Source organism: Staurois parvus, unplaced genomic scaffold, assembly GCF_062004578.1.
Source record: "Staurois parvus isolate SC_StPar_1 unplaced genomic scaffold, SC_StPar_1.0 ptg000298l, whole genome shotgun sequence".
In the NCBI taxonomy this organism is placed as follows: domain Eukaryota; kingdom Metazoa; phylum Chordata; class Amphibia; order Anura; family Ranidae; genus Staurois; species Staurois parvus.
The window spans coordinates 7,932,937-7,958,792 of record NW_028318094.1 but is presented as its reverse complement, the minus strand read 5'-3'; the positions used below and the strand labels follow the sequence as shown (position 1 = coordinate 7,958,792).

The following is a 25,856-nucleotide window of genomic DNA, read 5'->3' as shown; positions in this document are numbered from 1 at the left end:
CCATTTGGCTTGGGGATTAGCAGCATGGACAGGACATGTGGCAGAGACTTTCTTTTTCTCTCTCTACTTCCTCCTTTAAGGGTTTCAAAGCCACCAACCCAGGGACAGGAAGTGCATAAATAGCATATTTACAGGCATTTACAAATTCAGACAGTAGAGGGCAGCAGATTCCTACAGATAGCGAATGACAGAGAAGTGGAAACACCCCTCACACACATTTCCCCATTTCTTACCAAAGACAGGAGTGTGTCAGTTTACTTCAAATGAAAGCAAAATCACAAATTTTGGTTTGTCTCCAGAAGAGTAAATAGAATGGGAAATCTTTCAAAGGGGACCCTGGAGACAACTTTGAGGGACTTCCTCGCACTTGCCATTTTGACTACGGGACAGGAAGTAAGGGGAAATCTCCCTAATGGGACAACAAAAATCTGACAGGTAACAACCCTGCCTAACTCTATCCAAAACGTACAAAAAATTATTTTCCTTTAGTTCTACTCAGGGATTTACTCAGAGAATAGGTGCAGGTACTCACAATCCTCCCCTTTTCTCTGGGGAGAGAAGTTAAGAAGGTCATGCACTGGTAAATAGTGGGTGTGGTCAAAGCTGCTGTTAGAAACCACGGGGCCCCATACAGCCCACCTGACAGGGTCCCCTTCCAAAAAAAAACACAGTTTACTAGGCTTCAGCTATGAATGAACACAGTGAGTGATCAGTGCCAATCACTCAATTGTGTTAATTCAGGAATGGAAGGGGCTGGTTAATGTGACATATTTATCAGACCCGTCTCCCACTCGCCATCCTGAAGGGTCCTATTGTGTGTTTGCAGCTGCCGGTGGGAAGGAGAGGAGGGCAGCTGGCATTGTGGGGGCCGAGGCAGCAGGGTGAATCAGATGTGTACAGGGAGGGTGATTGACATGGTGGGTGAGGGGCAGGAGCGGACCGCCACCTCATGGGGCCCTTGGGCAATAGGGGATCATGGGACCCCTGTGTCCTCTCTCAAACCCAAAAAAGCCTATGAAAAAGCCAATGAAAGGTACCAGGGGCATCTCATGGGGCCCCCTACTGAGCCAGTGCCCGAGTGCTCAAATGGTCAGTCCGCCCCTGGTGAGGGGCAATTACTGGAACTGATCCCCTGTATGGCTTTCTCTGCAGCAGCTGAAAAAGAGCAGGAGGGAGAGGAGAAGAATCCAACTTTCAGATGCTGCAGAGAGCCATACAGGAGATTGGTTCCAGTAATTAAACCCCCAACATGCCGATCACCCTCGATGCCCACATCCAATTCACCCAGCTGCCTGGGCCCCCCTGCTGGCATGGGCCCCGTACAGGAGGACTGGTGGTACCCCCTTATCCACAGCCCTGGGTGTAGTCAGGGCTCAGATCTGCATGTCAGATCTGGTTCAGGAATGTATAATGAGCACAGGACTCAGGAGTGCATATCATACAGAGCTAAGGAGTGTGTATTGTGAAGTGCTCAGGAGTGTGTATCACATAGGATGCAGAAAACTTAAAATAATAATTTGAAATAAATAAAAAGCCAATATACCTACCCTTTTAAAATCAGCTTTGAGACCAATTTTGTCTCATTAGAGATACTGTGGTTGGGGATAAACAATAGTAAATGGGACTTTGACATTCTCTGCAGCTGTAGAGTATTAAGATTTGAGTTCTTTCTGCCCACGAAACGTAGCTAAAGTCAATTCCTAGGCAAACATATTTGGCTGATTATTTAAAATGGCCAGCATAGAATGGGTTTGACTTGATTCATTTATTAACCAGACAGGTGACTTGGCAATAATATAGTAAAATTCAGGGCTTTTTTCAGAGAATTGGTGCAGAAACTCAACCATAAAAAGGTATGTACTTTGTAAAATGCTCCATAATATCTATATAAATAGGGGGAAATAATTATTTGTATTGTGACGTTATACAAGATTGAAAATAATTCTTATTACTACATATCATATCCTCATGCACTAAGTTACTACTAAGTTGCTATGTTATACCACATTCATGCTTTTCAGCAACCACAAATAGATTCCATTGCAACTTCCTGCCCCGTTTTGGAAATTCCCTACTTAACCTCAATCCATCACTTCATCTGTTTTTGAAACTGCCAATAGGTCTCTCGCCCTCGCTTTACTTTTCCCAGTTGACCCTTCTGAAAACAATTACAACTTTGTCTTCATCCCTTCTGCAGTTCACTGTTATATACCAGTAGAGTGCAAGCTTCATATTTACAGAACTCCAGGCAAAGCTCATTATAAATACACAAACCGAGAAATCCTTCTGCTATTTTTGGTACAAGAGCAAATGTTTCCCCCCAAACAGGGACACAAGTAATAAACAAAATATTATACACCAAAAAGGTAAAACGCATGTTACAGAGAACGTGGTGCAGGGTTCCTTGGCAAGCTGACAGAATGGAACAAAATAGGAACCTGTAAATCATCTAACAGAATATACCCAGAAATGGTCCAGAAGTGTAGGACAAATGACCAAGAAAGAAAGGAGAAACAGAGGGGAGAAAGAAAAGAGAGGGAAAAGAAGGAAGGGATGGTGGGAGAGGGGGACAGAGCCAAACGCCCACAGGCTCAAGTTGAGAAATCAGACAGGGAAGTTATAGAGTGCTCAGGCTACCTGAATTCAAAGATGGAAGAGTATTAGGCCATGGCTCCCGAATTTTTAAAAATTTAGACTGGAAATCATTAAGAATGCTAGACATCATTTTGTTAACTAGCATTTGGTTCATACAATCTTTCACCTCTTCAAATGGGACTGTGGGTTCTTTCCAGGCTCTTGCTATCACTTGTTTTGCTGTCAGAAACAGATACCCAGCCAGTTTCTGTTGCCAATTGGGAATGTAGAAGAGCCAAGCAAGCATCTCTGGGAATGATGAGGTGAAAAGGATTTGTAGAACGTCAAAAAGTATGGACCCAAAAGCAATTCATTTTGGACAGGACTGCCATGTATGAATGATATCACCCTGCAGATCATAGCTTCAGAAACATCTGTCAATATAGGCTGGGCTCGGGCACCCAATACCACTGAAAGAGGACCTTGTATATTGACTCCAAAACTGAAGTGTGACCAAGACTTACTTCAGTCCTCCAAGTCCACAGGTATTGATAAGTCTTGCTCCTCAGTTTTCTACATAGGAAAGGGAGGAAAGAGCTCCTTGGGTGTTCACTACTGAATATATATTTAAGATCAGCCTAGGATCCCACAGAGAATGCAAGCAGGTGTGTTCAAATGCTGATTTTGTAAACAGAAATTCCCCCAACTTACATAGGGATGTCAGCCAATGTCTGAGTTGTAGATAATGATATTATTCAGAATTTGGGGCCACATGGCCATTCTGCTGTTTTAAAACTGGTCATATACAGCTTGAATTTCAGACGATTCCTGTGGTCCTGCTGACACTACACTGCTTAACAATTTTCGATTAGGAAAACAAAGGAGTTGGGCAGAAACAGTCAACCAGTGACTGCACCCAATCAGCTGTAGACACTGTACAGGAATTGTGACAGCTGCAGGTGCCAACTGCCATAATAAAATAGCCAGCAGTGGGGGATTTCACTAGCCTCGCTGTTTATCATGGACTGGACAATTTTTATGTGTATGGCCAGTTTAAGTCTGCTTACTGATGTACTGTTTGTAGTGAAAAAAGTTCCCTAAATTTGTGGCTTGTAGCAAGGAACTAAAGCTCAGATTCTCAGTCTTGTCAGTTTCTTTTTCTGTCACCGAGAGGTAGATTCCCTTTTCACTTGATGAGAAATTTTAGAGTTGCGACCAACTCAACAGGTAAGGGGAAATCTTCCAATGGAAACACTGACTCCAATGACAATCCACCTCTCTTTATAGAGTTTGATCCATATACATACACTTTAAGTTGACCATACATTTGATGTTCTTTTTAAAGTGTTACTAAACCCACAAAAGTAAAATCAGTCTGTATATGCAGTAAAGCATGCTTGTTATACTCACTGTGGAACCTAAGGGGTTAATCCTCTGCATTGTGTAAAAAGGCTGTTTGATCCTTTCTTCTCTGCCCCTCCTCTTGTTGAAATGACCACCTGATACAGACTGAATCAGTAGTCACATGCACATGCTCAATTTGGTGTGTATTGCTAGAGAGGTTTTTTTTTTTTTCTTGGGAGAATGCATGTGATCAGCACAGGGCCAATCAGCACTGTCCAGACAGAAGGTCAAGGGATTCACATCCTCCAAGAACAGAAAGAAAACTCCTACAAGCTTTAACCAGTGCTCTGCTGAAGTCACAAGACTGCTCTAACTGCTGATGAGAAAAGGTATTTAGCAGTTTATATTTACTAAAATAATTGCATTTCCATGTTGTGTGTACTGTGGGAGACCAGATAAAGTGAATGCAGGGTCTGGGGTTTAGTATCACTTTAACAATCAACCTTGCTTTCCCATAATTTACATGCCTCTGGCCACAAAAAGTCATCATTCTGAGAAACCTTGATCTTTTGATGAAGCAATGATGATTTCACAACCTACTCTGGCTACCATTTATAACAGGAAAAGATGTTTCACCTTTCATTGAAAAAAAGCACCAAGCCTATACATAGCTACTCTGTAATTAAATCAGCTTTATATTTGTAATATCTGAAACCTGAGTTTGAAAAAAATGTGTAAAATAGTTGAGTCATGCTGGACAAATAAACTCAGTGTTTTTTCTTTTGTTTTGTAAATCTGTATAGGTGGTTTGTGAAGTTGCTAGCAATTTATGTAAACATAGATTTGATTGTCTTATAAATTTTGTAAGTACAATTCTCAATATGAAATGGTGCTTTTGCAGGTGTTGGATGTAGGGCACACTGTGCCTATTTTATCGAGGCCAATTTCTGCCCAAGCTGTCAATGTTTTCCTTGCAGGACCAAGCACAATCAGAAACACGTACAGAGGCTATCAGCATAAATAGTATTCCGAAACCTGCAGATGGGAAGGATTTTGGTGTATAGAAATAGGTCTAGTGCCCATTTTTAATATCTATGTGAACATGTGTAGAAAAGCAATATCAAATATGCCCCCACAAGGGTATATACTTGAAATCCAGTGCAAAAGGAGCAAGATTGGTATACAATAAATGATATAAAGTGCAGCGCTAAACCTACAATCCCATATATAGTAATGAATATATGAAAGTGCTAAAAATATGTGCAAAATATATATCTGTGCAATATACAATCCAATAATAAACTCAAAATATTCAATATATTATAAATATATAAATATATACTAAAAGTGTAAATAAATAATAAAGTGCAACACGTGTATTCCCACCGGGAATATTAAAGTGTTCAAAGTGATAACAATAAATAATAAAATCACTGCAAATATATTCAAAATGAATCCATATGAAACTTAGGGGTTTATTTACTAAAGCTGGAGAGTCCAAAATCAGACTCCCTTCTGCATAGAAACCAATCAGCTTCTAACCTCAGCTTGTTCAATGAAGCTTTGGCAATGAAACCTGGAAGCTGATTGGTTTCTATGCAGAAGTGAGTCTGATTTTGCACTCTCCAGCTTTAGTAAATAAACCCCTTAGTGTCCAAACAAGTAAACAAAAAACTCAATCTTCATGCATGTGATCCCAGGTGTCCACACTGTGTAAATCCAAACAGTGGCTACAGTGGCCCCTCACCTCCTTGCATAGACCCCACAGGGTCAGCTTGCCTTAAGAAAAAACACACCACTCTGATGAATCACCGGATCCTCCCCAGACTCATATATTCTCTCAGCAGCCTCCTCCTCGGTTCATATATAAATAGAAACTCACATAGTGTAAAACTGTATTTATTCCATATACTGCATAAATATTAAAAATGTCCACTCACATTTACATCTCCAATTACAGGCTTCTATACCGCATGCTATGAGTGTCCTGCATGGGTATTGTATATAGGGGTTTCAAAATATGTCCGCCACGCCGGAAATGACGTCACCGCGCTCCCAGAATCCTCCTCGTGTACCGACGCGTTGCGTCACGATAGACACGTGACTTCCTTAGGTTCACCCTGAGGAAGTCACGTGTCTATCGTGACGCAACGCGTCGGTACGCGAGGAGGATTCTGGGAGCGCGGTGACGTCATTTCCGGCGTGGCGGACATATTTTGAAACCCCTATATACAATACCCATGCAGGACACTCATAGCATGCGGTATAGAAGCCTGTAATTGGAGATGTAAATGTGAGTGGACATTTTTAATATTTATGCAGTATATGGAATAAATACAGTTTTACACTATGTGAGTTTCTATTTATATATGAACCGAGGAGGAGGCTGCTGAGAGAATATATGAGTCTGGGGAGGATCCGGTGATTCATCAGAGTGGTGTGTTTTTTCTTAAGGCAAGCTGACCCTGTGGGGTCTATGCAAGGAGGTGAGGGGCCACTGTAGCCACTGTTTGGATTTACACAGTGTGGACACCTGGGATCACATGCATGAAGATTGAGAGTTTTTTGTTTACTTGTTTGGACACTAAGTTTCATATGGATTCATTTTGAATATATTTGCAGTGATTTTATTATTTATTGTTATCACTTTGAACACTTTAATATTCCCGGTGGGAATACACGTGTTGCACTTTATTATTTATTTACACCTTTAGTATATATTTATATATTTATAATATATTGAATATTTTGAGTTTATTATTGGATTGTATATTGCACAGATATATATTTTGCACATATTTTTAGCACTTTCATATATTCATTACTATATTTGGGATTGTAGGTTTAGTGCTGCACTTTATATCATTTATTGTTATTCACTCATTTTGGTAGGAGGTTTAGTGTCAGCGGCTTGTAAGATAGGGCCCCATTCCTAGTGCAGGAGGTTCATCCTTTCAGTATTAAAGATTGGTATACAACCCTCAGAGTTAGAGGGACAAGGGGTAATTGGCAATAAATCTCAAGGTAATGTTCATGAAAATAAATTTTGTATAATATAATTAATCCAGTTGAGGAAACACACTGTTACAGTGTCAGCAGTCTCTCTGGAGCAAGTTCTGGGGTTTTCCCACCAATGGTCATGTAAACACAGAGAACAGGAAGGGGGAGAGAAAGCGCCACTGTCTAAGAGTATTAGTGTTAGGAAAATCCATAATCATTGATTTTCCTATCTTTACTACACTTAGACAGTGGTGTCTCTTCTTGTTTTCTGTGTTTACATCTATGAGAACATAGTCTTAGGCACAAAAATGCCTATATAAATTGTAAAATGAAACAGGAAATTAAAATGTTTTTCCACTTTAAAGACTAACTCCAGCTAAATATTTTTTTTTTTTGATGAGCGGGGTGAAGTCAGAACCTCTATCAGGTTTTTTTTTGCAGTCGGTGTCCAATTTAATTAGATATCCTACTGTTGATGGAATGAATAGTGATCACTATAGAAGGGACACAAAAAAAACTGTCCTTCTTGTCTGTAGAAACTTGTTGTCTCTATATTGTTCACTGTTGTTACAGTGCTTTGAAAAAGTATTCATACCCCTTGAAATTTTCCACATTTTGTTATGTTACAACCAAAAACATAAATGTATTTTATTGGGATTTTATGTGATAAACCAACACAAAGTGGCTCATAATTGTGAAGTGGAAGGAAAATGATAAATGGTTTTCAAATTTCTTTTACAAATAAATATCTGAAAGTTTGGCTTGCATTTGTCTTCAGCCCGTCGGAGTCGATACTTTGTAGAACCACCTTTCACTGCAATTACAGCTGCAAGTTTTTTTGGGGATGTGTCTAAAAGCTTTGCATATCTAGAGAGGGAACGTTTTGGCCATTCTTCTTTGCAAAATAGCTCAAGCTCTGTCAGATTGGTTGGAGAGTGTCTGTGAACAGCAATTTTCAAGTCTTGCCACAGATTCTCAATTGGATTTAGGTCTAGACTTTGACTGGGCCATTCTAACACATGAATATGCTTTGATCTAAACCATTCCATTGTAGCTCTGGCTGAATGTTTAGGGTTGTTGTCCTGCTGGAAGGTAAACCTCTGCCCCAGGTTTTCTTCAACGATTGCCCTGTATTTTGCTCCATCCATCTTCCCATCAACTCTGACCAGCTTCTCTGTCCCTGCTAAAGAAAAGCATCCCCACCACATGATGATGCTACCACCATGTTTCATGGTGATGTGCAGTGTCAGTTTTCCACCACACAGCGTTTTGCTTTTAGACCAAAAAGTTTGATTTTGGTCTCATCTGACCAGAGCAGCTTCTTCCACATGTTTGCTGTCTTCCCCACATGGCTTCTTGCAAACTGCAAATGGGACTTCTTATGGATTTTTTTTCAACAGTGGCTTTCTTCTTGCCACTCTTCCATAAAGGCCAGATTTGTGCAGTCCATGACTAATAGTTGTCCTATGGACAGATGCTCCCACCTGAGCTGGATTAAACAGTGCTCCATGAGATGTTCAAAGCTTGGGATATTTTTTTTATAACCTAACCCTGCTTTAAACTTCCCCACAATTTTATTCCTGACCTGTCTGGTGTGTTCCTTGGCCTTCGTGATGCTGTTTGTTTACTAATGTTCTCTAACACACCTCTGAGGGTTTTACAGAACAGCTGTATTTATACTGAGATTAAAATACACACAGGTGGACTCTATTTACTAATTAGCTAATTAGGTGATTTCTGAAGGCAATTTGTTTCACTAGATTTTAGTTAGGGGTATCAGAGTAAAGGGAGCTGAATACAAATGCACGCCACACTTTTCAGATATTTATTTGTAAAAAATTTCGAAAACCATTTATCATTTTCCTTCCACTTCACAATTATGTACCACTTTGCGTTGGTCTATCACATAAAATCCCAATAAAATACATTTACGTTTTTGGTTGTAACATGACAAAATGTGGAAACATTCAAGGGGTATGAATACTTTTTCAAGGCACTGTACAGGCATAGGAAGTAAGGAGATCCATTGAGGTCACAGACCATAATACAAGCCTCACAGAAATGCTAACTCTTACCTTTGCTAGATTTTGGTTTTAACATAAGGGTGCCCACGGACATTAGGAGTACAGGCACAGTCTCACTTTCCCTAGATACCACACTTTGCCAAGGCCAACATGCTAAAATTGTGAAACACTGTATAAAGCAGCTGTTCTGAAAGCCCGGCTGGCAAATCAGGCACACAAGATTGATTTGTATTGCTCCATTCAAACCACTTAGGGGCATACGAGTATTCATAGACTAGTGAATTTGACTTTCAACAATCATTCAGGAGTGGAGAATCAACCATTGTCATTTAAAACACGTGTACCTGAAAAGATTCCCCTGCAGTGAATATTTGATGAATGACAGATTCACTGCTTTATAAACATGCCCCTTAAAAGTGTATGTAGAGCTAAAACAATTTTTTTTTACATTTTGGATGGAGTGTGAAAGAACTATTTGTCCGTCTGATTATACTTATATGTACCCATTTTGGGAGGGTTAGTGCCTGTGAAATTGAAATTTTGGCATCACAGTTTTATCCAAGGTTATTTAGAAATTTTTGCTGTGCAATAATATGTTGGTAAAAGGCCAATATCTATCATGAGTGATAGATGACTCTCCGCAAATCTCTACCAGTGATTTGGTGGATCAAATGCGGAAAGTTGATATTCCCGACCTACCCAGTGCACAGTGAATTAGTAAAGAGATCCACTGGATCACAGAGCATGGGGTCCGCTCTATATATCAGATTATAGGCACTCAACCCTAACCCATGCAGCTCCAGGTCATGATAATACAGGATCCAATGGGGATCCCACTTTTGAGTTCAAAAAGGTTCAGGGACTTGTGTAACAGGATTTTCCTTTCCTCTTATGTAACATTTCTCATAAAATAGATTATTCTGAGATATGAGGTTTGGCTTTAGACAAAGCGTTTCATTTATCGCTATCTTAAAGTGTATAGATACAATACAATTCACAACAGCAGTCACTATAATCTAACTATTAAATCTGCACACAGACAGCAAGCACAATCTACATACAAGGTGGTACTTACAGCCAATGCTGGGGTCGTATAATGTGCACCCCCCTGCCATCTTCTCTGTCTGGCAGCAACATCTCCACCGACCCTCCACCCAGAAGTTGGGGTGGTACTTAGGAATGAGGCAGTGGTTGTTCTTAGTCACTGTACATGAAGAAAAAGTTTACATAAGCGGCCAGTCCACTTTCCATATCAAACGTAAAGGCATTAAAGCAGAACTTAACTGTGTCTGAGCACCACAAACTGAAAATGTTATTTAATTAATTTTTAATTTTGAAAGCAAAATCACCCATCCATTCATGGGTCCATGCTTTATTCTGCTGAGAAATCACTTTGAAAAACACTTCCTTAGTATTTCTAGCCATGGCCACCTTGAGTAAGGGCAGATGAGTCATGTAGCATTTACTTTCTGGAATACATTTGCCCTTAGCTCATGCAGACAGGAGAGTGTCCTTATTTCCCCTCCTCCAGATGAAAGAGAAAAAATGCTCATGAAGAATCCTATAATGTATGACATCATTTTGGTCTAGGCCACTAACCAGGAAGCAACTGAAGAAATGTTAAAAAAAAAAAAAAAAAAGTTTAAAACAAGTAAATATAATACACCTTCCTATCTATTTACTGATGCTAACAGCAGAAGGTTTAAAAATAGTCGATGTTGATTGAGAGACTTTAATTCTGCTTTAAATTAAATCTGCCAGGTTAGGCTATCAGTGAAATACAGCAGATTAATTAAAAAATCAGTGGCTCTGGCATCTTTTATTTATAGGATAGCTGTAGTTTGTTAAAAAAACAAAAAGAATGCTGTACTACATGTACAGAGAAATTTATCACAACTGGAACAGACAGAATCTGGAGCAGTTGTGCATGGCAAGCAATCAGCTTCTATCTTCAGCTTGTTCAGTTTGGCTACATCCAGACAGACATAGAGCAGTGGATATTTTACTGCATTCAGAGGTAGATAAATGCCACCTCTGGCACTCTGCGCTATGGCAGCATACAAACTGGCAGATTAGCTGTGGTCAGTTTGTGTGTGGCCAAAACCCAACAGAAATGCCAACCCTGGACTTACATTGGTTGCGTTCAGGGTTGGTCTGAGGTTCTATTTGCATGTAACCTCTCAGATGGGTAGCTATATGAGTAGTTCAGGGTTAGACGTAGAGTAAATTACTTTTAGCCTAATTATTGGCATACCAAAATATTATAAGCACCTTAAGCATCTGTGCCAAATACGTACGGTACTAGCAATGAATGTTAATTTATGTACTTTTTGTAAATGTGATTATGCAAGGATTTAACGCTATAAGATACATTTGTTTCTTACCTTCTTTCAAGGCTAGCACCCACTGTTGCCGGCTTTCTTTGTCTGGAGCAAAAATATATAGAAAATAATTCTCATGAAGAACCTAAGAAAAGAAACAGATTTTTTTTTTTTTTTGGTTAGAGATAGTGTGGAAACTAAATCAAAGCCTAGTTAATCTTTCAGTTCAAATTAGTCAAATGCATTCCAGGTACATCAAAACAAATGTTCAAAGTCTTACAGTTCATTTTGTTTGGAAAGCATTTATATACTGTACTCAAGATTGTAATTTTTTTAATATTCTCTCTGTACTTGGGGGTATAAGAATAAAATATATCTGGCGTAATAAATGCAACAAGTGTGTAGCAGGCACGCTGTCACTGAGTTATGCAGGACATCCATAGACTATAATATTAATAAGTATTAATTATGCAAACTTCATTTTATAACAAGATGGAGATATGGAGATGCTAATCTTTCCTTCATGAACCATCTAGGAACACAAAGCACAAAACTCAAAATTGGGAAATGTAGTCTTGTAAGAAGTATTTGCTGGAGTTGAACTGCATTTCCCAGAGACTCCAGAGCACAACTGGACCGAAAACTAAATGGACAGTTTTTAAAAATAATTACAAAAAATAAATATATTGGTAATAAATATTTTATAAATAAAAATATATATAATGGCGTCAAACTACAGTACTTAAAAAATCTCCATGAGTGACGCTTTAAAAATTTCTACAGGTTACCAATGTAAAGTTACAGAGGAGGTCTAGTGCTAAAATTATTGCACTTCTCTGACGTTTGAGGCGATACCTCACATGTGTGGATTGAACATCGTTTACATATGTGGGCATGGCCTGCATATGCATTTACCACTACAAGCACGGGGGGGGGCAGGGGTACTTTAAACTTTAAAAAAATTTTTTTTTTTTATACTGTCCCTTTAAAAAAAAAAAATGTAATCACTTTTATTCCTATCACAAGGAATGTATGCATCCCTTGTGATAGGAATAAGCAGTGACAGGTCCTCTTTATGGAGAGATATGGGGTCTATAAGACTCCACATTTCTCCTCTACAATGTAAAGCATTAGATAAAAAAAAAGCATTGATCCGCATTCTCGGACCCCTGCTTTTGGTCTTGTTATCTTTTTCCTTTTGTACTCCTCTTTCCTTTTCTTTTTGTGTTTGTTTTTGGTGTGGCAGTGGATAGCTGAATTTAGTTTGAGTTACTGTCGGTGTTATACCAATGTTTTTGTCATTTATGTGCCATTGATAGCCCCTGCATGGGCACACCTTTTTCTCTGTTGGTGTTAGAGCACTGTTTTTCTTTTCTTTTTTTTTATGTGCAATTGATAGCCCCTGCGTGAGCATGTTTTGTTGCTCCTGTCTTAAACTGTTTATAAATTAATAAAAACATTGAAATACAAAAAAGCATTGATCTAGTGCTTTAAGAAAACAAAACAAGGCCTTGTTTACAAGGTGCTGGAATCGGAAGTGACATCACTCTGGGCCTCCAACGACATAGAGATGAGTGGAGGCCATCTTTCCTTCACTTATCTCTATACCCAGCACCGGGATCATTCGGTGGCTTCTCAGGTAAGGCTGAGAACTACCGAACGACGGTAAGGAGTGGTTGTGGCGAGGAGGCGGGGTTATTTTCAGCACCTGTATCAGTGCTTATATTCATATTGGCCAATAGGCGTGTTTTCTGCCGAAACGTTTTGGCCAAGGGTGCACCTCTAATTGCTAACTTTAATCAAGTGCGCCAACAACACCAAAGGCCCTACCATAGCCGGCAGAAGACTTCCACTGGGGACTATATATATGAAATTCATTCATCTAGTTCAGCTGTTTGCACACTCCTCTGTTTGCAATAGAAAGCCTTGGCCTAACACCTTCACCATAGGTTTTACACGCAATTTAGCCCAATTTAGCCCTATGCTCTAGCTAAGATTAACCACTTGTTTCCTGCAGTCACACACCAAGTAGGGAAACCGTTTATGTTGGTTAGGTCAAAAGGTTCATTCATTGAGTCTCTGTGCTCATTGTCAGTGTATTGCTAGTTTTATATGCTGTACTGTAATACCCTACTTACTTGCTTTTTGAGAGACAATATATACAGTTATCTACTGCAAAGCCTCGAGTCTGCGTTCAGGGTGACCTGAAGTTATGGTGAAATTTCAAATCGATTTTGTGTAAGGTGGTGTAACCTGAGGTGTCAGAGGGGTTTAGATCTTTAGCCGTGTCTGAGCAGAAACAGTGGATGCCACTTCCTAGTGGCTCCTGCAGGGGTAGCGCTATACGTGCATTGCTACCTAGCATTTTAACCCCATCAGAGATCTTCTAAGTTTGAGCTTTATTAAACATTACTAAAACATACTTGACTTGTGTGTGTTCTTCTACACATTGCACCTTTTACATTTCATTTTGTAATGCAATGCCAGCCTGTCCAAAATTAGATATACTTTCAAATATACATACTCTATATAGCAGCAGGAGTGGGTTATATACCTTTAGCCATTATGTGAGATATTACCTACACTTTAAACCTACTAAAGGATCAATTTCTTTCAAAAAAGGTTACCAGGATACTTGAAATGTCACCTATTTTCCTGTACAAATAAACTTGCTGGAACAATCTTTCCTCTTGCATACCATATGCCATATTGTCCCACTGTTATATCAGTTGTTACCATAAATATTTCCTTGAAGAAAAAAAAATAAAATGTTACAAGCTGGCTAGAATCAGCATCACAAATAGCATAAACCCATACACAGCTCTAAGAATGACCCAACAAGTTTTGCAGCATTTAGTGGCTTCTTCATGGGTACAATATGTGATAATGTGCTCAGTGGTCTTGATGCATATGCAAACCGTAAACAAAAATAATAATAATAATATTGGGGAATTATTATTATTTCTGTTTGCACATGCATCAAGAGCACTGAGCCCCTGACCAGTATATATCTTGTATTCCTGTTGAAGCTGTTAAATGCAGCAAAACATGTTGGCTCATTCTTAGGACTGTTTATGGGATTATGCAGTTTGGGAATGTGATGCCAGCTTGTACCACTGACGAAGGTGTCAGGGGGTATAATTTTTGCCGCAAACACGAAGCTAAGCATCGCAGGAGTGGCATGTGTAAATCCCCATCTGGCTGCTTTGCATCTTAAAAAGAGGGGTGAAAAAACACAGCTTAAATGCCTGTTTTTACAGACCCCCAGCTGCAAGCCTAAATGAATCCCAAGGGCTTTGCACATCTTTTGTTTTGATTCACCTGTAATGTGTTTGGGTTGATTTTTCTTAGCTTCCTATAAGGAGGTAATTCTTGATGTGACTTTCACAAACTTCCTTTTCTTATTTGTGTCACATTATTAAAGTACAACTATGGCCACATAAAAAAACCTATACTGCCCCCCGATGACTGGTGGGGGGATTTTTAAGAAGCAGCAGGAAAGGTGTAGGAAGTACAGAACCACAGAATGGGTAGAGCAGAAGCACGGAGATCCTTGCACTCAGGGGCAGACTGACAACTCATGGGGCCCCCGGGCAATAGGGGATCATGGGGCCCCTGTGTCCTTGCCCAAACAAAAAAGCCTATGAAAAAGGTACCAGGGGCATCTCATGGGGCCCCCTACTGACCCCGGGCCTTCGGGCAGTGCCCGAGTTTCCAAATGGTCAGTCCGCCCCTGCTTGCACTGCAGGTTCCCAGGTACAGCTTCCTCTTCGGCAAGGTGAAAAGTGAAGAGCGCAGTAGTGTAATCTCTAAATCACGTAAGACTCATCATTCACAGACACAGTGCCACAGATGATGTCACACTGCAGATATATGCAAATATAAAGCTGTAGGCACAGGAAATACAGTATTTCAGGGGCAATTGCTTAGGCATAAATAACATTTCAAGATATACTCTATATGGGAGAAAATATAATTTTTTTTTCATCCAGGTCCATTTTAACTTATCCAGGTCTTTATATTTGGCAGTATAACCTTATATAAACTAGCGCTATAATTATCTTATACTATACTGGTGTAAAAAAAAAGTGAAACAAACAATTACCTGGAAGGCGTACTTGTTCTTGCAGGCAATGCTGACATCAGTGGTAACGATTTCAACACATTTAATCTGAGCCACTTCAACAAAACCTCTGAGGCTACGCACTTTCTGGAGACAGAGAATAATGTTTGCTTTGTTACCGCAGTTTCTCTTTATTATACTGCTTTAATAAATGAAATCTGTACTGAAAGAAGTAGGGTGTTAACCCTGAGAATGCTAGTTTCCTGGCCATCTCGCCAAGCTCAGTACTTTCTAAACCACTGACCAAGAACTAGTAAGCAAAAGTCAATAATAAAACTTCATATATATATGACAATCATATGACGATTAGTTCTGGATCACTTACTCAGAAAGTATTGAAGCCTTTGGATCAGCATAATAACCAGCCAACTAACAGTCTCAATCGCAAAGATCAGCAATGGCAGCCTACATATTTTATAGAAACTCAGTGTATGGCTCCATTCAAGCCTATAGAGGCATTGTGCATCAATAAAAAGATTTCCCAATAGTATGTCATATTATTTCAATATGATAATGTAGAGAACAGTCTGTATCTAAATAGTCATCAAATTGTTCCCACTAAAGCAAAGTATTTCAGAAAGTGATTGCATTGACTTTCAGTGACTCATGTCATTGTGGAAAGTTTTAGTGGCTGTTTGAAACAACAGAATAGGTGTGAGAAAGTGCAGGAGCCAATGTTGCCTGGCATCTCCAGTCATATAGATGTAGGAGTTGTGGGGTCAAACATAGCTCACTCAACATACATAACAAATTGGCAGGAGCAGGGATACTGGTAGGTGTGTAGAGGCCTGGTTTATTTATTACAGGTACATATATACCACCGTCAATTAAGCAGCACGTCACATATTACAAATAAGTCCTCAAGGAGTTCTAACTCACACTCATACACATACTAGGGCCAAGTAACCTACCAGCATGTCTTTGGACTGTGGTAGGAAATTAAACAGGAACTAATTTAGTTTGAAAGGTTTATTAAACAGGCATGTCAGATGCAGCCAATGTGTTCTGGCTGTGTCAAGGCTTCAAAAATGATATATAACAGAATCTGGTAAAGATTCTCTTTGTAGCCTGGAATCAGGCAGGTTATTGGCTGAGTGTCCGCATAACCTGACTGCAGCGAAAGCAGCCAACAAGATCCAGTTAAAAGATCCCTGAAACAAAGCGACCATTTCTAACTAGGTGCTTCTTTTTTATTTTTTTATAATCTTTATTTCTGATTTTCCAATACAAGTATATCAATAGTATAAAGTACAAAACACATATAAAACGTTTCGACTTTCCCCCACCCAAGACACTCCTATGCCAATTCATCCCCACATAGCTTATATTAGATATCTACATCTTAATCATCTAAATACATCACCAGTGGACAAAAGAAGAGGGTAAGAAGAAAAAAGACAGCTGGTATCCCCATCCACTGCCCATGTCTTGAAGAATATAAGAGATCCACCTGGAGGGAAGCATAGAAAACCTCCCAATGGTGGAAGAGGAGATACAGATGGAGATAATGTTCCCTGTTTGTGTATATTATCCCATAACTTCAAGGTTTGCTTAGTGAGGGGTGAGGTAATATTCAACACGCCTTGATATGTCCTTGGGACCCATGAGATGTCAGATATCTTACGTCCTGCCATACTCTGACCAAGCCTAACCCATATTTTTTTGGTTCACATGATATTTCCAGCTCAGTATTCTAGTTAGTGCCACTGCTCTATAAGAATGTTTCACATTTGGTAGTCCTAATACACACTCTGATTCATAAGGATTTGATATACTAATCTGGGTTTATCTTTTTTCCACACAAAAATTGTGAAAACTTGCTGCAAAATGGAGAAAAACAGTCTTTGGGAGCCCAGTAGGTACCATCTGCAGGAGGAACAAAACCTTTGGTAACACATTCATTTTTATAATATTAACTCTACCTAGCCACGTAAGTGGCTTTATCCCAACCCTCCAGACCTTTCTTTAATTTATTAAGTAGGGGGACATCATTTTCAGTATATAATTTTGATACATCTGCTGTAAAATATATGGCCAAATATCTAACAGTTCTCATATTCCATTCAAATGAGAATGATTGTTTAAGGGAGTTGACCATCTCTAAAGGTAGATACAGTGGTATAATTTCAGATTTTGAAAAATGAACCTTGAAATTTGACAAGGCCCCTAATTCCAAATAGATCTGCCATCAAATTGGGTAAAGTTATCAGTGGCTCTGAGATATAAAACAGTATGTTGTCTGCATAAGCAGACAGTTTGTGTTCTACATCAGCTGCCCTGAAACCATGAACATTCGGGTTCCCTCTAATTTTACAGAGCAACATCTCCATGATCAATATAAATAATAAAGGTGACAGGAGGCAGCCCTGCCTTGTCCCATTCCTAAAACCAAAGAGCTGTGAAAGGATACCATTGACTTTAATCCTAGCAGAAGGCGCTCTACACAGGGCCAATATCCATTGTAATGAGTTGTGTCCTAAGCCCAGGGCCTTTAGGGTCTCTTCAAGAAAGACTCAATCTATCCTGTCAAATGCTTTTTCAGCATCTGCAGACAGGAGCAGGCTATATGGGTGTACCTGGGCAAAAACCCAGTGGGTTAGGTGTAAAGCCCTAATCGAATTATCTCTTGCTTTTTTCCCCTTAATAAAGCCTATCTGGTCTAGATGGATCACTTTTGAAAGCAGGTGTTGAAACCTAAATGCTAACATGTTCCTGATGATGCCACCAGGTGAAACATATGTAGAAACATAATCCTGTCACTTCCGAGTCCCTATGACATAATTTCCTGGTAGCGAAGCTTGGAGTGCACGCCGCCTATGTTCAGCGAGATTTATGCTACACACAGGCTGCACAGACTGGTGCCGGTACTTGGGCGCCTGTATATGTGAGTTCATTGTCATTTATTACTTTTGAACCATGGTTCTAATTAAATATTACACTTAGAGCATTTTAATTCATTCATTTTATTTGAGCTATCTGGAGCACAATCCATCCGAAGGGCATTTGGAGATTTATCTTGGGAAAAGCCTAGAACTGGGAATCTATCCATTATTCATTTGCCCGGAGTTATGTGACCACCCATCTGGGGGCCAATGTCTTTTGTTTCTTGGATAACTACTCATAAAAAGGAAAGCAGGAGACCCATTCCATAAGTCTGCAAATGGGTATCCACACATTGCTTGACCGTAGAGCAATATTTGACCACCTTAACAGGGGTCAATAATTTCTGGTGAGTGAGGAATTTATCTGTTGCATACACGTGGTGGAAAAGAAAATTTCTTTGATCTATGGGATATCTTCCTATGGGACTGATATTCATATTTAATATTTCTTTTGGGACTTTAAGTAGTTTTATTTATTATTCTTAAGTTGTTGTGAGAGCACTTTGTTATTTTTGGACACATGTTTTATTGAGTAAGCGCCTATCTACTTATGATTTGGTATACAAGTGTTTATTCACTATTTAGAGGCAGCTGCTATCACCGCTTGCAAAAAGCCAACATCACTAATATTTGGCTAATATTTACACTTTTTTCAGGCGCCACAATATTACTTTTTATATTTATCTAAATAGGTGCTTCTAATCATTTACCCAGGATATGTAAGGAATACCTATGGAAGGCACAAACCAATATGATTGTCCTAAAGAACTCCTGATTAGATTTTATGGAGATTGGGGGAATTTTCACTGACTACTAATGCCCCAGAGAGCAAACATGTCTTTGTCCAGTACAAGAAAAGGGTACAGGCAGGGGCGGACTGACAACTCATGGGGCCCCCTGGAAATAGGGGATCATGGGGCCCCTGTGTCCTTGCCCAAACTGAAAAAAGCCTATGAAAAAGGTACCAGGGGCATCTCATGGGGCCCCCTACTTACCCTGGGCCCTCAGGCAGTTTCCAAATGGTCAGTCCGCCCCTGGGTACAGGTTCCCTTTAAAGTATATCCCAAACCAAAACTATTCTTTCTAGTTTTGGATAGAGTGGGGAAAGGTTAGTAGGTGAAGATTTTATTGTTGACTATGTCCCTGTTGGACAGATCTAACCTCAATATTTGTCCTGGCGATTGCCAGACATCTCTAACCTTACTATTTGGGGACCACTGTCAACAGAAGAAAAAATGAGGGGGAATCCAAAATTTTACAGTTATCACTTTAACAAGAGTAAAATTGAGATCTTCAAACAGGGATATCAGTGACAATTGCCAGAGGTGGATTTTCCCTCATTTTTAGAAGATTTCCATTACTTCCTGTTGTGCATTCCAGATGACTTTTAAGGACTTGATAATGCTTGCGCTTATAGAATAAAACAGTGTCCAATATTTTTGTTGTAATCTTTATATGAATAAGAAATAATGCTCAACTCCAGCCAAAACACATTATTAGTAGAACAGGGAAGGGCAAAACTTTTGTTTTTTATTTTTGCACATGACCATATGTTGTACCCATGTTCAGAATAGCACCACCATATTCTCAAGTACAGCAGCACACAGGCTTTCATGTCAAATGGACCTGGTCTGCCTGGCAGGAGGAAATACACCAGCAATTACATTCAACTGGCACAGCCGCCTATGTGCAAGAGCCCTTACACTTCCTCATTCTATTCAAGACAAAGTTTGGCTATAATTATGGTGCTAATGCAGAAATTTTACATATGTGTCGGTAATTATACAAAACTGAAAATTCCCTGTACAGTATATATCATAATATGATGGTAAAACAATCCTTGACCAATTTGAAGTTTAAGTTTACAATACATACCAGACCAAGCAGCTCCCACCAAAACCACATAAATAGATGTAAACCTTAAAACTTTAACATTTTTAAAATTAAATCCTTTATTTCTTCTTTTTTTTGTAGTGATTTGGTTCATATAAATTTTAAAGCAAATCTAAAAGATATATAATAATGCAGTAGTCATTAATAGATCATTAAATGTATTTTTAATGCAGGCACTGTACCTGAATTTGACCTGGTATGGGTCTGATGCAGTCCCTGTACAGCAAAATATAGTAGGACAAGGAGACAATCAGTTTGTGTGCTGACAAGAAGCATGCTGATAAGAACAGAAAGCACGGAGATTAGCTTATCGCTATGCTGCTTCTCCTTTCACTGTCCAGCCACAAGCTGGTACAGGTCCAGAATGACCTGGGCTCAGAGAAAGTGGGTTGAATGATGCTGGCCATCAGACTGAGGACATATAGTACCAGGAAGAAGTACTGTGGGGGAAATCTCTGGACTGAAGGTGAATATCGCAGCAAAATCTAGCTTTGTAATTTTAATATAATATGTACTTACATATAATATGTAGTGACGTAGTGAATGGAACCATGGAAAACAGCAAGAAACAAGGTATCTGATACCCTCAGAAGTGTGTTAAATGCAGAAGATTCTTGGGGCGCAATCAGGGGCAGACTGACAACTCATGGGGCCCCGGGCAATAGGGGATCATATGGCCCATCTGTCCTCGCCCACTCTCAAACCACACCCAAAAAAGCCTATGAAAGGTACCAAGGGCATCTCATGGGGCCCCCTACTGATCCCGGGCCCTCGGGAAGTGCCCAAGTACCCCAATGATCAGTCCACCCCTGGGCGCAATAGCTCTTCAAAAGGGCAAAGATTAAGGCCACTGCCTTGCAGAAGGTTACTTATTCATTTTTTTTCGCAGGAGAATATGTTTATTTTTTTAACAGAGTTGCTTTAAGCAAGAGACCATAAAATATTCAATTGGGATTATTGAAGTGAAAAGTCAGCAGAAAAGAAAGATTTTAATAGTTTTGGATATAATGCAGAAGGGTTAAAACTTCAATGAGGTTTTTATGGACGTGTGTGTCCCTATGGGAAGAAATTTGCCTTACTTCCTCCATTTCTGAGACAGGAAGTGGGGGGAAATATCTCCAGTAGGGACACAAACAATAAAACACCTTTGTAAGGAGTGCTGAGAAAAGTTATAACCTCTGTCGAGTTTTCATTGCTATTCACGTCCCTGTTGATGAGAATTTACTTTACTGTAAAGTGATTCTGTTACTAAAACAAAACGACTAAATAATGCGCCCCCAACTCAAACAAGTTAATACTCACCTCTCCTGCTCCACCAATCTCCGCTGTGATGTGCAGAAAACGTTGCATGAAGAAACTTCAGAATCCAAACCTAGTCCCAATAGTCCTAGTATGCTGCGATTTCTACTGCCAGCCCCCTTCTTCATGTCTGTGTCTTGTTTTTGTAGAGGGGGCCAGAGGGAGGAACTGCTGAGTGGAGTGGAGGAGCAGTAGCCCGACTCACCTAAGGCTCCATGTACACTGCAGCTGATAAACTCACGTTTACGAACTTTTCTGCGTTGTTTTCAGCAGCCCCTGAACTCTCCCTAATGTTTTCCTATATGTCCATGTACACATTGTCGTTTACAGTCATTTACAGGCAGTTGAGTTTACAGTCGTTTTTTTGAACGCACCAAACTTGCGTTCAGGAATAGATTTTATCAGCATTTTCAAATGCCAATCGCTTGTAAATGAGCGTAAATGCGGCTAACCGTGTTTATAAGTGTTTGCGTTTGGAATTTTTTTTTAACTCTTCCATTTCCAGATGCTGTCCAGAGCCTTTTTTCATCATGAAAAGTGCAAGCAAAGCGTTTACCCGTTACTCAAATGAACCTGGTACACCATACTTTGAGATTTGGGATGAAAGAAAATATATTAGACACTGCTGCAATAATTTCTGCACAGAAATGAGCTGGAACACATCCAAACGCCACAAAAAAAAAAAAGACAGCTAATCTCAACAAATACTGTTCTCTCTGCTTCTGCTCTCTCTATCTCTCTCAAAATGTCTGTAATAGTTAATTTTTCACTGATTTTCAGTGCATTCTGGGCATTTTGGAAGGTCTCCTGAGGTTATCTTTAAAAAACGCTTCTAAACGCAAACACTCATAAACGCACATAAACACGGTATGCAAACGCAGCTAAACAGACGTTTTTTAACCTACGTTTTCCAGCAGTCAGTTCCATCGTTCAGAAGTGTTTTCCAAACATCCCGCGTACATGGGGCCTAAAGTGTCAGATTCTGAACATTCTTCAGCTGGCTGATTCTATCCAATACATCAGTGGTGGAAGCAATAACTATTAATTATCTCCTTTGCAGAGTATAAAATAAAGTTAATATAAACAATTTGTATAAAATAAAAGTCACTTTAATAAGTCTTCACTGGAGGCAGCCTTTCATACCTCCATAATACAAGCACAGATGCTTGGCATACTTATGGACCCGTCAGTGCTCTTATGCCTGCGGCTTAGACTAAAGGTGGTCATAACCAAGTGCCATCATGAAGTAATCTTATGGGTATTGGTCACCAGAAGACACTCACCAGCCACAACTTGTAAGGGGGAGAAGGGACTTGACAAACCTCCCCTAATGACTAGGATTCTTCCCCTTAAAGCCAGTGCCTGAGGTGTCTGTAGAGAATCTTCATCACTCCTCTGAGTGACCTAAACTCGATCAGTTTCACAATATGCCCAGTCGGATTTTATGTTCCCAGCAGCCATAAATGTCTGAGGGTAATCGAACTGTGAAACATCCAATTGTCCTCATACGTTTCTGAAGATTCCAGGATTTAGAGTGTGCTCCACCATACTTCCAACTTGACTTATGTTTGTTACAGTATAGTAGAAATATAGAAGGTGGACGGTGGATGAAATGCATTAGATATAAATATTCTCTAGAATCAGCAGTGTACAACACCCCATTGCCTGCTAGTTTTATTAAAGTATTACTAAACCCAGGACCCTGCATTCACTATATCTGGTCTCCCACAGGACAAAGAACATGGAAATGCAATTATTTTAGTAAATATAAACTGTTAAATACCTTCTCTCATCAGCAGTTAGAGCAGTTGTATGATTTCTATCAGTGTCCAGCTGAGCACTGGTTAAAGCTTGTAGGAGGAGTTTTAATACTCCCCTGATTGTCCTATGAGGCTGCATAACCCCTCACCCTCTGTCTGGACAATGCTGATTGCCCCTGTGCTGATCAATGCACCTTCCCAAAAAAAAAAAACACTCTCTAGCAATACACACCAAACTAAGCATGTGCAGGTTGCCCCAAGGCTCTGTTCTATCAGCAGATGGATTGGGGACAGTAGAAGAAAGGGAGGATCAGAGAAGACAGGATCAAACCTCCTTTTTACACAATGCGGAGAATTAACCCCTTGGGTACCACAGTGAGTATAACAAGCATGCTATACTGCAAATGCAGACTGATTTTACTGTTGTGGGTTTAGTAACACTTTCATTATACATTACCAAGTTTATCTAAAAAAAATCTTATTTTATTCAAGATAGGGTCAGATTATTTTCTACTCAGTACCACTGTACTAAGTACCATTATAATGCCCTTACAGTTAATATAGTATGTATATAGGGAAAACAGTACCAAGGATAGTTAGGCTGTAGGTACATAAAAATTTGACATTTTTATTTTTGTGTAAAATTTCACAAATTTCCTGCAAAGCACAGTACATCTTTCTTAGAACAATAGGCGCTTACATGTTTCATTCCATCACAAATCACAGAAATAAGGGGATAATTTTTTTTTTGTTTTAGGATATTGGATGGCGACATGCAAAGTATTTCTTTATGCCTTTTTGGCCAATTTTACATTCAGAACCAGGTTTTTAGCGCCGATACAACCTAATATTATAGAGTGAAACTGAATATTCCAAACTGCATGCAGCTGCTTCAGAGTTGTTGGCCATCATCAGTTCAGTGCATGCAAGTAATGGCTTCTATTGGTATAGGGCAGGGGTCTCCACACTTTGTAAGCAAAGGGCCAGTTTTTGGTCCTTCAGACTTAAGGGGGGCCAGACTGACCATTGGGAGTAGAAAAGGTCCCGACATAAGAGGGAATAAAAAATGTCCCATCTTTGGTGTTATTGGGGGGAATAGTGCCCCATCTTTGTGTCAGTGGAAGGAATTGTGTCCCATCGTTGGTATCATTGGGCCCCTTTGCTGGTGTTATTGAGATGAATTGCGCCCCATCTTTGGTGTCATTTGGAGGTACTGCGCCCCATCTTTGGTGTCATTGGGAGGAATTGTGCCCCGCTGTTGGTATCAGTGGATGAAATAGTGCCCTAAGGACCGGATAAAAGAAACAAAGGGCCGCATCTGTCCCCTGGGCCACAGTTTAGAGACCACTGGTATAGGGTATAACCCAACAGGTTATTGTAAGAAGGGCCAAAAAGAACACAAAAAACGTCCTCTAAACCAGTGCAAAGCACAGCAAAGCTCTCTTAAAATCCAAAGATTTTTACATGGTCTATTACATCACACTGCCCAAAGTAAGGTTATTATACCTCAGGAAGGATAGTGGTTGCAGTCATACAAATAATTTCTTTAAATACAGCTGATCAAACTAAAAGTTGTTATAATAGTTATTGGAAAGGACAACCCAAACATTGCCTTTGACAGCTAAAATCTAATTGGAGGCTGTGAGCAACACAGTCACATTCTTCCAGAGCACATACAGTACATACAGAGAAAACATGATAGATAAAAATATTTTGAAATACATTTATTACAATAGATAAAAACCTAACATTTATGCACATCTAAATAGGCAGCTATGTACTCTATGGGCAACTAGTATGGCCCCTTTACTCACCCCATTTCGGTGTTCATAGTAGTTGAGTAAACGTGGAGTAAGGATGAAGACCCTTGACTTGAAGTTGGCTGGAGAAGTCCTCCTTTTTTGCTGGGATCTCTTAATGAGCACCTGTCGTAATATGACTGAATTATTAATTTGATTCATCGGCCTCTGCTCCACTGAGTCACAAGGAGGCCATGAGCTGTTCATATGTCTATTGGTATCCATTTAAAGCAAAAAAATATTAAATCCCAGGACAGCCATGCAGGTGACTGCACAAATGTTCGACATCATGAGCTGTGAGAATTTGTTTCAGAGAAAGGTGGTCTGGAAGAAGCAGAGATAGAGTAGGAGGAGCTCATGAAATGTTATCTGCAGATCTATGAGCAAAGTCAAGGTGTTAAACACATGTTTTGAGACCTCAGGCTATAACCACATCCTCCTTCTTACTGAGCTGCTGTGTAGGTTTATCATAATGTAACAAATTAACTTCCTACTGAAAGGTTATGCATTCATCCTGCTGAATGTATGTGTATATTGTAAGTGAATCAAGTAAATCAGACCGATTAACGGGATCCAGAAATAGATTCTTCTTCAAGCTGAATCGCCTATGCCTCAACAGTAGTGTGTAAGGGGAGCTTGCCTGTTGGGTTCACTTCAATCCCAGGGCACTAAAATGCATTGAAAACAATAGTTTTGCCCATACCACCTGCTGCTTCCTTTTAGCTAGTGACAACACCCATCACATTTATAACCAATAGGAATGCACAAGCTTTGGTATTTCAGGCTATTAGGGACCTCTGCAAAAAGTTAGAAGCACATTCAGGGACCTGGACATGC

At 39.7% G+C, this 25,856-nt stretch overlaps 1 protein-coding gene across 3 annotated transcripts in view; it reads right to left on the bottom strand.

Moving 5' to 3' along the window:
• ITK (IL2 inducible T cell kinase) overlaps positions 1–25,267 on the bottom strand; it is an 85,067-nt gene extending 59,800 nt beyond the window's left edge. For 2 of the 3 annotated variants that reach the window (XM_089682844.1, XM_089682841.1), the window contains exons 1-4: positions 25,035–25,267; positions 15,369–15,473; positions 11,327–11,408; positions 10,018–10,146 (exon numbers count right to left, since the gene is read on the bottom strand). In XM_089682844.1, coding sequence (XP_089538970.1) covers positions 10,018–10,146; positions 11,327–11,408; positions 15,369–15,473; positions 25,035–25,244 — 526 coding nt within the window. In that variant the 5' untranslated portion in view covers positions 25,245–25,267. The remainder of the gene's footprint in view (positions 1–10,017; positions 10,147–11,326; positions 11,409–15,368; positions 15,474–25,034) is intronic. The other variant, XM_089682843.1, reaches the window with a different exon arrangement.
• Positions 25,268–25,856: the final 589 nt, after the last annotated feature.